The sequence below is a fragment of the Nymphalis io genome, chromosome 30 (assembly GCF_905147045.1).
Source record: "Nymphalis io chromosome 30, ilAglIoxx1.1, whole genome shotgun sequence".
Classification (NCBI taxonomy): Eukaryota; Metazoa; Arthropoda; class Insecta; order Lepidoptera; family Nymphalidae; genus Nymphalis; species Nymphalis io.
Window position 1 is genome coordinate 4,146,034 of NC_065917.1, and position 13,562 is coordinate 4,159,595.

Sequence of the window (13,562 nt, forward strand, 5' to 3'; positions counted from 1 at the left end):
ATTACAGGCACAAAGGACATAACATCTTAGTTCCCAAGGTTGCTGGCGCATTAGCGATGTAAGCGATGGTTAACATTTCTTACAATGCCAATGTCTTTGGGCGTTGGTGACCAAGTATCGTCAGGTAGCTCATATGCTCGTCCACCTACCTAACCAATAATAAATAAAAAAACAATACTACGTTTGAATATGCCTGATAACTCTCATAATAATAAACGTAAATAGTCTATACTAACATTATAAAGGGGTAAAGTTTGTGAGGTTGTAGGGGGTAATCTCTGGGTCTACTGAACCGATTCAGAAAATTATTTTATCAATAGAAAGCCTTATCATTTGTGAGTGTCATAGGCTATATATTAACCCGAAAAATGAAAAGACTTTTTCGGTCTAAGAAAAAACGGTCGAACGAAAACGTTTCATACGAACGCTGCCTTACCGATGATATAATTGAATTCTAGAGAAAAGTTGTAGAACTATATAATGCGTATAAAAAAGTCACCGACAGCATATGTCTAACTATTATATTTAAGTCACAAAAAGTAGTTTTTTATATTAAAAAAAAAAAATTTAAATCTTTATATCATGTTTATTGGTCATATTATCAACAATTATGAATTATTATCAAAATAAGTAAACTTATCGTCTGAAGCGTGTAAAACAAAAGACTTTTCCCTTTTACCGCATATAATTTGGACGAATGGTCAAAGAGACAATACGTCATAGGTATGGAACCGCGAGCGCGTTGAATTCTATTGAGTGATATTTCAATCAGACGGTTTTATTTCATTTACGTCGATCTATTGAAAAATAAATTACTTTATTACCAAGAAAATTTTATTTAGATAAAATTCTTTAACGGTTTGTTTTTTGCTTGCATAGTTTAAGAGATAATTTAAAATATCAAATACGCGAGAAAATTTTATGTATTTTTTGTAAAAAAAAAATCCGCCCAACGAAATGGACACGGGTCACCCAGTGTAATATATAAACAAGACAAAGTACATACAGTGACCACAACGCAAACAGTTGTAGAAATCAATTAGGTAATAACAATATAATAATATTTTTTATTAGGAATGAATGAATGACAGAATGAATGAATGAATAAATTTATTCCTCCATAATATTACAAAGTCTCTTATCAACTAAGTACAATATCAAATATTGGCACATATAACATTTATATTCTATATACCAGAGCAAAATGACGTCATTTTTTCTCATCATCTCATCTCATCTCTCTCAGCCGAAAGACGTCCTGCTAGACAAAGGCCTCCCAAGGATTTCCATTTTGACCGGTCTTGCGCTGCCCGCATCCAACGGCTTCCCGCGACTCTTTCTATGTCGTGGGTCCACCTTGTAGGGGGGTCATTTATTAACATTACGCAATTAATTACTGCGTTTTTAATTTTTTCAAAAATGGCTTCAATTACGAAATTTTTAATGGAGAAAATACAGATGTTAGAAAACTTTATTGTAATTTGCTTAATAATTTGAGGAGAAGGTTTGGAGTTTATTCCACCACGCTGCTCCAATGCGGGTTGGTGGAATACACATATGGCAGAATTTCAGTGAAATTAGACACATGCAGGTTTCCTCACGATGATTTCCTTCACGTTTAGCATGAGATGAATTATAATCACAAATTAAGCACATGAAAATTCAGTGGTGCTTGCCCGGGTTTGAACCCACGATCATCGGTTAAGATTCACGCGTTCTTACCACTGGGCCATCTCGCGTTAACGTATATGATGCTTTATAATTTTTTGTTGTTTTCATTGTTGTACATAGCGGATCTGCAAAAAAAAAGACAATTAAGCGCTTTTTTAATATTACATTTAGTCCCTACTTTTAAATGTCATATATAACCTACAACTGTTTGGTATGTAAATATGCAATAGACATGACTGCCTCGTTGGTCTAGTGGCTTGATATAAGGCCGCAGACCCAGAGGTCCTGGGTTCAATTTCCAGGTTGGGCCAATAAAAAGTTATTGGGTTTTTCTGTCAGAAAATTCTCAGTAGCAGCCCGGAGTCTGGAAGTTGGAAGTGTGTACACTCCCGTGCCTCGGAAAGCACGTAAAGCTGTTGGTCCTGCGCCTGAACTCTTTCCGGTCGTGACGGATTGCCGTCCCATCGGATTATGAGAGTTAGGGAATAGAGAGTGCATCTGTGTTTGCGCACATACTTGTGCACTATAATATCTCCTGCGTAGTTGGCTAATCTCTTGAGATTGGCCGCCGTGGCCGAAATCGGTCTGGAGGACATTATAATGTAACGTTATTTTAGTGTACGTTACATGGATGTATTATTTTAAAATAAATACGACAAATTTATTAAAATTGTAACCTAAAAACGTTAGTTGTCATGTGTCAATTGACTTTGACAGGTGCAACTATAATTATGTTTATTCAACATTTGAAAAATACCGCTAAATTTGACGTCTCGTCATAATGCAAATTTTTATGAATTATGCATTTTCGAACTAATTTTAATTTATTATCTTTGAGATGCTCTTTGACATTTGTCTAAGACTTCACTTTCCTTCCGGTCATTGGGTCGTAATGGTGACCTAAATTAGTTTTTGCAGTTTTTGTAACTTTTATTTTTTGTAAACTGATAATATTCCACATTTTGGTTAAATTAATTATAATCCATATTGGATTGCTTAAATAATCGTGGATATTATCCTGGTACACCTCGTGGGAATAAAATTCGAATTGGATTCTTCTACGTTACATAACTCCCCAACCAAAAAATAAAAAAGGAGCTCGCTCTCAAGAGACTCTTTTATCCGACTCTACAAAAAGAGTAGAAATCGACTCTATTGAACAAAACGTTAAAGTCACATAAGCAATTAGAAAATCCATAACAAAAGATTGAAGAATGTAAACTAACTTAACTACAAAACTAACAAATGTTATTTCTAAGAAAAAGTAAATATATAAAATTTTATATAAAAGTTGTTCAACAAAACTTTATTGTTAGCAAGGAATTAAGTAAAAGTATCCATTAAACACCTTAACCTTGGAGATGAGGAATCAATATAGCCTCGCTCGAAAGCAATGAGTAGTCCAATAAAACTTCTGTTAATTTAGAGTAAAGAAGTCTAAAGTTTTACTTTACTCGAAAGATGGAAAATTTAATAAAATATTGGGTCTAAGGAATATACAAAAGTTATATCAAGAACACCAACCAAAAAAAATTTTTTTTTAATAAAACAAAGAAATATGACTAACGTGGCCGACGCAACACCATACGACTTTCCGAACACGAAAGCATACAAAAATAGTTTGTACTGTGACCGACTCTACACCATCAGCTTTCCGAACACAGTTAAACAAAACTTCCAATAAAATATATTTAGTCTGTGACCGGCCCAACACCACCAGTTTTCCGAGCACAGAACAAAATAACAAAACAAAATGTTTCAAAAAAGATCAATTATCCAATTCTAAGGATTATTTCTACAAATCTTCAACTAAAAATAACTTATTACTAAAATATGTAATAATGTTCAACAAAACTACAAAAATGTTATTTACAATAACACACAAACAATATGTTTACAAAAGTATAAACACACACAAAAATATAATGTAAAAACAATATCACAAATATAACAAACAAAATATATAAGATCTTTTGAGTCAAAGAAATAAATGGAATCATTTTATTTTGAAAACCAAAATGTCCTAAGCTGATCTTGAGAAAAATATATTTGTAGAAAGATATTCAAATTGGAATCCTATCACTCAATCAACTCAGAAGTTAATGGCGAACTTTTTTATCATACTTTATTCTTCTCCAGCAAAGCCATATTTATTCCAAACCTAAATATAACTACAAAATATTTTAGTTATACCAAAATCATATTTTAATAATATGTTTAACATGATAACGACCAATGGTACCTTTCTCTAAATCTTTCAAAATATAAACATTATTAGAAATCCTCTGTATTATTTGAGATTTAATAAACTTAGGAGCAAGTTTTGCCGAAAAATATTATGAAGAATTAGACAAGAAAAAAATTTCTTCTCCAAACTATATCCACCTGACCCATAAGAAATGACTTTACTTCCTTTATTATAGAAAGCATTCTTTTTATGAGCATTAAAGATTTGGTTACTAAATCAAAAATTCAACTTAGGGAATCCAAAGTTACTGCATAAGTATGTTGGTTACCAACTTCAAGCTCATTCAAATCTGTGATTTTTTTTTATTTTATTTTTTTTATAGAATAGGAAGGTGGACGAGTCTATGGGCCACCTGATGGTAAGTGGTCACCAAACGCCCTTAGACATTGGCATTGTAAGAAATGTCAACCATCGCTTATAGCCAATGCGCCACCAACCTTGGGAACTAAGATTTTATGTCCCTTGTGCCTGTAATTACACTGGCTCACTCACCCTTCAAACCGGAACACAACAATATCAAGTATTGCTGTTGCGGTAGAATATCTGATGAGTGGGTGGTACCTACCCAGACGAGCTTGCACAAAGCCCTACCACCAGTGATTGAATTACTGCAACAATGTAATGAAGCATCAATTACAACTTCCAAAAATTAGAAAATTAGGAGTAAATCCAACAGCTAAATTTATACTACTATTCAAAGCTAATTGAATATGATTTAAATATTTTGACCAAGTTCTGTGATCATCATGAACAAAACAAGCTATGCAAGTTACTAGAGTTTTATGATAAAGTTCCACAGGATTATTCTGAGGCGTATACAAAGTGTTATAAAATATTTTGATTATATTAAAACCTTTCAAAAATTCTACAAAATGTTTTGATGTGATTGAGTTCAATTATCACAAATTATAATTTTTGTACAACCAAATTTAAAAAAGATATCTTTTTCCAAGAATCTACAAATGGACTTAGTCGTAGCATTACATAATGGATTTAACCAACAATATTTAGTAAACACATCCAATACTGTACAAATGTATCGTTGACCAGAATAAGTTTTAGGCAATGGAACAATATCAATGGAAATTTTTGGATTAGTCATTATACCAAAAGGTGAAGCATTAGAGTGCTTATAAGCTTTACAAGTTTCACAATTTGAAATATATTCTTTAGTAGTGAAGTTTTAACTTATTTAAAGTTTTATGAATACCTAAATGACTTGAATCTAAGGAATCATGATTATTATGAATAGTTTCAATAACATTTTAATATATAATAACAACAAGCTAAACTATTATGTAATTGAAATTTAGGCTTACAAATTTATAAAGAACATTGTTTTCAACTCTATAATTTTTATATCTTAAAGGATATTTTTGACAACCTACAAATATTTTATGATACCAAGGATCATCAATTTCTTCAACAGGATAAGTTATTTCCAATGGAATATCAATAGCATTAATTTGAATACGAGATAATGTATCAGGCACAACATCTAAGGTACCTGTTTTATGTATTATATTAAAAGTAAATTGAGACATACGAGCAGCCCAACGTGCTAAGCGTCCGCTTGGATTATTCAAATGTAATAACCACTTTAAACTAGCATGATGTGTAATCACAGTAAATTCCATACCTTCAATATAGGGTTTTAAAAGTTCGATTGAATTTAATATAGCAAGGAGTTCTTTTTCAGTAGTACTGTAATTAATTTCACATTTCTTAAATGTTCTAGAATAAAATGCAACCGGATGTTGGTTATCATTCATCTGTTTGACACAATACACTACCAATAGAATAAGAGCTAGCATCACAATGCAGAAAAAAGGTTTTATTAAAATCTGAACAAGCTAATACAGGAGCAGTTAATGAGACTTGTTTAAGTTTTATAAAAGAGTTTTCACAATCTGAATTCCATTCAACGGCACGTTTACTATTTCTACTACCACGAGTAAGATTAGTTAAAGGATTAGCAATATCAGCAAATTTTTCTATAAATCTATGATAATATGAACACATACCAAGAAAACTACGTACTTGTTTTATAGTTGTAGGACGAGGAAAATTTTCTATTACAGTCAACTTAGAAGGATCTGTATGTAAACTATTACTATCGACAACATATCCTAAGTAACGCAAACGTTCTTTACAAAATTCACATTTTTCAAATTAATAGTTAAACCAGCATCTTTTAATTTATGATAAATTTTACATAAAAGAGTTAAATGAGTTTGAAAATTACTAGAAATTGCTATTAAATCATTTAAATACACAAATACATTAGAATCGAATTCTACACCAAAAAGTTTATCTACCAATCTTTGTAGTTCTGCAGGAGCATTAGTTAAACCGAAAGGCATACGAACTAATTCGAACAATCCATTTCCAGGAATTACGAAGGCAGTCTTCTCTCTGTAAGTTTCTTCTAAAAGAATTTGTAGAAAAGCTTTAGGCAAATCTATTGCTGTGATAAACTTAGCACCAAGCAAATTATCCAAAATTCGCGATGTGTAAGGTAATATGAATCTTTAATAGTAACAGAATTTAATTTTCTCGAATCTAAAAAAAGTCTTATACCACCATCTTTTTTAGTGACAGCTAAAACTGGAGAACACCAGGGAGATTTAAAAGATTAAATAATACCATCTCTGAACAAAACTTGAACTTCATCATAAAGTTCTTTTTGTTTAGCAGAACTAATAGGCCAATAACATTGTTTAATAGGATCACCAACAGTTATAATTCTATGTTTAGTTAAATGTGTTAAACCTAGATCTTTCTTTTCATAAGAAATTTCATCAAAAAGTTTTATAATATCATTTAATTTTTCTTTCTCAGAAGAAGAAAGTTGAACAGCAGAAGTTATAGAATTTATAATTATAGAATTATTGTTTTTAATTTTACTTTCAAAAGTTATATTTTTAAATAATTCATGAGCTAAATTAAATGCAAGTCAAAAATGAAATCCTATAATAATATCTGGATTTAGTGAAGGTACCACCATGAATTCTACAATGCGAGTTACATTGTCACAAGAAATTGGAATATCAATGGTACCTAAAACATCTGGTGAAGTACCATCAGCAGTACAAGCTTTATGACAACTAGTCTTAAGTTTGAGTCCTAAATTGAGAAATAGGAAATGACTATTAGAATCTTGTACACTCTTATTATCACCACTATCTAATAACCCAGTAAATGATTTACCGTAAACTTGAAATTTTAAAAATGGTAGTGTGTCGCTATTCTTTGTAAATAAAATTGGAGCCAATTTATTCAATGAATGAAATAGTTTTAAATAATTACACCAATTAGAAAAATCTTTATGAATTTTTAAAACTTTAAAAATTTAAATACATACTTATATAGATAATTACACCCAGACTCAGGACAAACAGACATGTTCATGCACACAAATGTCTGTCCTGGGTGGGAGTCGAACCCACAATCTTCGGCGTGAAAGGCAAGACAATCTACCAACCACGCCAACCGGCTCATACAATACATAGGAATAAATATGATGAATATTGGTTTATATTGGTTCAAGGGTCATTGTTGACCCTCTTGTATGCTATTTTTATGTTAACGATTACTAACCTTCAAATGATTTGTAACGTCAATATTGAAACGGTCACTTTGTTGAAATGCACTTATCTCTTCTTCACATTGATTGATTTGACACTATACTGATATTTGTAGTTTATCAAAACTTACATTACTGAACAAAAATTAAAGGTATTTGTCGGTGTCAGAGATGCCGGATCTCTTTCTGACAAGTGTTAACCACTTTCTCATTATTTGTGCACTTTTTGAAACGATTATGATTTCTTTTTGTAGTGCACTAATTGGTGTACTTTTGCACATTGACACTGCACAGCATTGTAAAATGACATATTCATTTTTACCGCTTTTACTTAGTAGGAACTCAGTCGATATTAGTTATTTACTCTCATTTTACGGCGTCACACTTTTTAAAATAATTGATGGAAGCGTCAATAACCTTCAGCTAGTCTAAGTTTGATCAAATAAATATCTAAAGTGCGTTTAGATGGCTTAACATTTAAAGGAGGTAAAAGATTATACGGAATTAAAAACTGGAGTACTGTAAGATCCGTTCAATAGAGGCAAAAATGTTTTGCATTTCAGAGACATTTTCAAAGTAAAAAAAAAAAAAAATAGTTTTTGGCTTCATAATATTATTGTCATCTATGTATATGGATAGCATAAAGAATGTGTCTCATTTTATTCATTCTTCATTTTACGCAATTAATGCCACTGATCGCTGTACAAATGTGTTTTACACACAGCAGCTACAAGAAACATAGGAACAATGTTCTTGCAATAGTATTCTTTTAATGAATTGTAGTACTGAATGTAATATTACTACTGCATTTTTGAAATATAGTGAGATGTGATGAAGGCTCTTTATAATTAGGTCATATTACTACCTTCCCTTTGAAGAGGCCCACTTTGAACAGGCAGGAACGGTCGTGATTCTGGTGGGTAAACTTGATCATTAGGGGCTGACGAATTGCTAGCCGAAGCTAATTCCTGTATGTCTCGTGACGACTCACGCTTTATGTGTCTTTATGCTTTATTTGCTCGTATCCAACACACATGACAAGTGTAATTATTCATTAAAGGCTGAAAACAAACCCCAGTTAAAATAAATGCAATTTATCTATGTTTATTTTATTTTTTATAAATGAATACAACTAGATATTTATAATAATGAATAACGAAATTCTCACCACATAATTAACATTGTACGATAGATTTCCCACAACCGATGCAAACCATGATATGCCACAGGAGCTTCTCACGTTCACCATCTTCAGTATTTAATAAAATGAAGCATGAATCACAAATAAGTGAATCCACAGGTAACTGAAAATAAGATGTGATGATACACAAGTTAATGTCACATACCATAAAACATATCATATATAAAAATAAATCAGTTTAAATTTTCTCCATTCCAACTTCATACCTGGGTTTGAACATGGGCCTATCCAACGAAAAAGTGTTTTTTGATGATTTGCAGACAGCGAGAGTATGAGATGCCTCTTCAACTTTTCGACGGCTATTCCACAATTGATGCACCTCATATTGCTTCACAAAACAAATCCAAAACGCGATGCAAATCAAGGTCCAACAAGGTTAAGAGCAACGTTATCAAGTGGAAAAAGGTATCAGTCCAGATCCATTCAGGTAGAAATAAGCGGTGGTCAAAATTATTCGAAACTAATCACAAAACACGAACACAGTACGCAAGGAAGAATCTGCAATTACTTGATTGATGACATTGACATTTGGCCTAGACAGAATCGCGCGCAAATGTAACGCTTTCCCTTTTAAGAAGTATGTTTTTTGTGTAATATAAAAAAACTATCTTACTCGTCAACATTTATAAAAACATAATTTTATTAAATGCAACAAATATCAATGACGACAGTTTCGTATAAATAAAATGTTTCTAAAAAGAGTCGCCCATATGGGCACTCATTTATGCTTGTCTAAGCAAGTAGTATGCATGGTCTTGAACGTCTATTATTATTTTATTTATCTTTCTCTGTGGTAGAATTTGACATACGATACTTTGAATTTATCTTGCATATTAATGCAACATTAACTAATATTTTGAAATAAAAACTGCCAGGTTCAGAGAAGTTAAAACAAGGCAGTAATTCATTTTTTCAAGTTTTAGTATTAATATATTTACTAAGTATGTGTTCATGGAATTTACTTTTTCGGCTACCTCCTTTACAATCCGTTAATATTGAATTATTAAATAATTGAAATTTCCTAATAAATATTTATAAAACTTATTTAAATTTTTTTCAATAAAGTTTATAAATTATTTAATTATATATATTTCTTACAATTATTAAAATAAATATTTAGAAGTCAACTTTTGTTAGTGGTACATATGTGATTGGTGATAAAAATTTCATGTAAATAATATGTTAATACAAAAATGTCCCTTTATATATATAATAAAATTGCTAAATGGTAGCACTGATCTAGCCAAGTAATAGCGGTGTGCCACCCACATAATAACATTTTAAGCTTTCTTGTTCCATTAAAGTATGAAAGTAGATAAATATTGAAAATATGTACCTGAACTTGTGGATGCAATTTCGTCAAAATGTTCTGTAACCATACCTTCTTTTAATAGCTTTTCACATTCTTCAAGAACCATCATCTTTCGTGTCTTCGTTATATATGGTCGTTCTGCTTCTGTAGATATTCTTGTTTTACAATCTGTTTGGCAATCGAATTTTCGGGGAATACACCCTGGTTTCATACGCACTCGTGACACTGATCCCATCAAATGATACTGCATATAGTTTTCCATGTCATTTGGCAACTAAAAGGAGAATAAGTGGTTCAATGAAATTGATAACAAAGAACAAAAAAAAAACATAACCTCAAAATAATTTATTTATTATCACACTTATATTTCATTTTTAACAAATATTTTGAGCTACGCAAATATCAATCGATAGTGAATACTTACATCGAAATGGTCTTCACAAATATAAATTGAAGAATTTGTTGAAACATCTCCTGGGTTTCGCCGTGCGAGCTTTAGCCACTTACTTCTCACAATTTTCTTGTTTGGGACATACACAAACAATTTGTTAGGTGTTGATATCGATGTATTTTTACACAGAGGGACTACACACCACTTGTAAACTTTGGAATTCATTTTTAACCTTACGAAATACGCAATATTTTCTGCCTTTCTTCGCTGAGTATAGACACAATACAACATTTACTGTCGTTTACTGAGGCGTGACGTCACCTGCAGGCGCCATGACACCTGCGGGTGTTCTCGAGCGAAATTCGACATAGGTATTAAAACAATCAGTCATTATGCCTATTGCAATTGCCTAATAAAAATTTATAAAACTTATTTTTTAATTGTATATATTTCTGACAATTAATAAAATAAATATTTAGAAGTCAACTATTGTTAGTGTTACAGGGGGATTTGATCGATACGATCGAATCGCGGACTATTGTGTGGATGTACCGTACCGTACGAATTTCTAATGCGTTCCCGTCATTTTTTTTTTATTTAAAATCAATGAAATACTTTACGTAGGTACGTTTGCGTACATATTATGTTTTATTTATAAGTGGAAACTGGTATGTGTGCTAATGTTAATATTATAACTGTTTGTTTGCCAAATAAATAATAATAAAAAATATATATATGACGTCATAGCACAGACATAATGGCGTTTTTTTCTTTTATTGCAAAGTTGTATTTTAATTTATTTTTTTTTGTTTTTAAATATAACAGAACTAATACTAATGAAAAATTTATGATTTTTTATTTCAAAAAGTGTGTAATTTATATAAAATGTAAAAGTGTATAATCTAGTTTGTAATTTATTTTTGGTTAAGTTTTAAATTTTCTTCGGCTCGTCAATCTCGGCTCGTTGGCGTGGTTGGTAGACCTGCCTTTCACGCCGAAGGTTATGGGTTCGATTCCCGCCCAGGATAGACATTTGTGGGCATGAACATGTCTGTTTGTCCTGAGTCTGGGTGTAATTATCTATATAATTATGCATTTACAAAAGAAAAATAGTATATCAGTTGTTTGGTTTCCATAGCACAAGCTCTGCTTAGTTTGGGATCAGATTGCCGTGTGTGAATAATGTCCCGGGATATTATTATTATTATATTATTATTGTTGTTAATGAATTATTTTATGAATTGTTGCGTAATGACGGGTGAGATAAATAGCATTGTATTAACATGATATAATTGGTCATCGACATCTTAAAAAATTTATTGTATTCATCATGGATTCGTAAAAAATGGCGTTTTGAACGTGCGCGAGGTATAACTTCGGAAGTAAAAAAGCAGACATAAGTATTACAATGAAATAATGTTGTATTAATAATAAAAATAAATGATATTGGTCAAGAACTATTTGTTCTTACTTCTGGCCTTGGAATATACAGCCATTTGGCTATACATCGCATTTTCCATAAACGGATTGTGACATGCGGGCGAGCATATGGGCCATCCGATGGTAAGTAGTCACCAACGCCCATAGACATTGGCATTGTAAGAAAGTTAACAATCGCTTACATCGCCCATGCGCCACCAACCTTGGGAACTAAGATGTTATGTCCCTTGTGCCTATTACACTGGCTCACTCACCCTTCAAAACGGAACACAACAGTAGCAAATGCTGTTTTGCGGTAGAATATCTGATTAGTGGATGCTACCTACCCAAATGAGCTTGCACAAAGCCCCTATATATATGTTCCTATAATATATACCTATATTATGGCTTTCTTTATACCGAATTTCATAACTACCACCAAGTGTAATTGGTGCTAAAATTGATAAAAAAAATTCATGTAAATAATATGTTAATATATATATCGTACCATAACAGCCCGTGAATGTCTCATTGCTGGGCTAAAGGCCTCCTCTGCCTTTTTTGAGGAGAAGGTTTGGAGCTTACTCCACCACGCTGCTCCAGTGTGGGTTGGTGGAATACACATGTGGCAGAATTTCAGTCAAATTAGACACATGCAGGTTTCCACACGATGTTTTCCTTCACCGTAAAGCACGAGATGAATTATAATCACAAATTAAGCACATGAAAATTCAGTGGTGCTTGCCCGGGTTAGAACCCACGATCATCGGTTAAGATTCACGCGTTCTAACCACTGGGCCATCTCGCCATATAAATATATATCGCAATAAAATTACTAAATGGTAACACTGGTCTCGCCAATAGCGAGTGGTGTGCAATTATAGAAAAATATAAATATATAAACTTAATACGTTTACATAATATAAATATAAAATTACCTTCAATGTATGTTGATGCTTTGACATTATCTTCTATATGATCTTTGACGGAATCTTCAGATAGTCTTAGGCTTTCTGCTTCAGCTAGGGGATATTCCTTTGAAGCAAGTTTTCTCTTGCAATCGAATCGAGAGGGTATGCTATGCGGTTTCAATCGAATTCTTTTAACTGAACCCATTATTTTATACCGTATATAGTTTTCGATGTCACGTTCCAACTGAAACGTGACTATTTATTAGCAAATATTTTACTAGCTTCTATAATAATAATAATAATCTATAACCTCTAAAAATGAACTATATTCCGAAAATATTTACTTTTTCATATAATTATGTTTATCGTGAAAGATATTTAGATAGGTAATGCTTATAGGTACTCACATCAAAGTGATCTTCACAAAAGTACAAACGCGTTTTTTTATATAATAGTTTAGTATCCCTTTTCGCAACTTTAAACCAAGTTTTTCTCATATTTAAATTAGTCGGAACTTGAATCCACAATTTGTCTGGTGCTTTTACACTAGTATTCTTGCATTCAGGAACAGCACACCACCGATAAGTAGAATAATAACTCATTTTTAAATTATAAACAATTATCATACAAAATATTTGCTTACATAGCCAACTGACGTCATGACCACAGAGAAATGTGGCGTCCATTGCGTCCAGCATTTTCATCACATATCGATTTAATAAAAAAAATTGCGTAACGCTATAAAATCTTATTATTAATCTAATCTAATTTAGTAATATAAATTACAATTTTAAGAGTTCCTTCTAAAATAACGTTGTTGATT

General features: G+C 31.8%; 1 protein-coding gene across 5 annotated transcripts in view; it reads right to left on the reverse strand.

The window, feature by feature from the left end:
- The window catches only part of LOC126779895 (uncharacterized), a 36,359-nt gene extending 23,515 nt beyond the window's left edge, over positions 1 to 12,844 (reverse strand). The window contains exons 1-5 of one of the 5 annotated variants that reach the window (XM_050504065.1): positions 8,913 to 9,744; positions 8,674 to 8,809; positions 8,371 to 8,566; positions 1,723 to 1,796; positions 1,196 to 1,356 (exon numbers count right to left, since the gene is read on the reverse strand). In XM_050504065.1, the coding sequence (XP_050360022.1) occupies positions 1,196 to 1,214 (19 nt within the window). In that variant the 5' untranslated portion in view covers positions 1,215 to 1,356; positions 1,723 to 1,796; positions 8,371 to 8,566; positions 8,674 to 8,809; positions 8,913 to 9,744. Of the gene's footprint in view, positions 1 to 1,195; positions 1,357 to 1,722; positions 1,797 to 8,370; positions 8,567 to 8,673; positions 8,810 to 8,912; positions 9,745 to 10,042; positions 10,293 to 10,442; positions 10,749 to 12,766 lie in introns of those variants that run through there. The other 4 variants (XM_050504063.1, XM_050504064.1, XM_050504062.1 and 1 more) reach the window with 4 other exon arrangements.
- Positions 12,845 to 13,562: the final 718 nt, after the last annotated feature.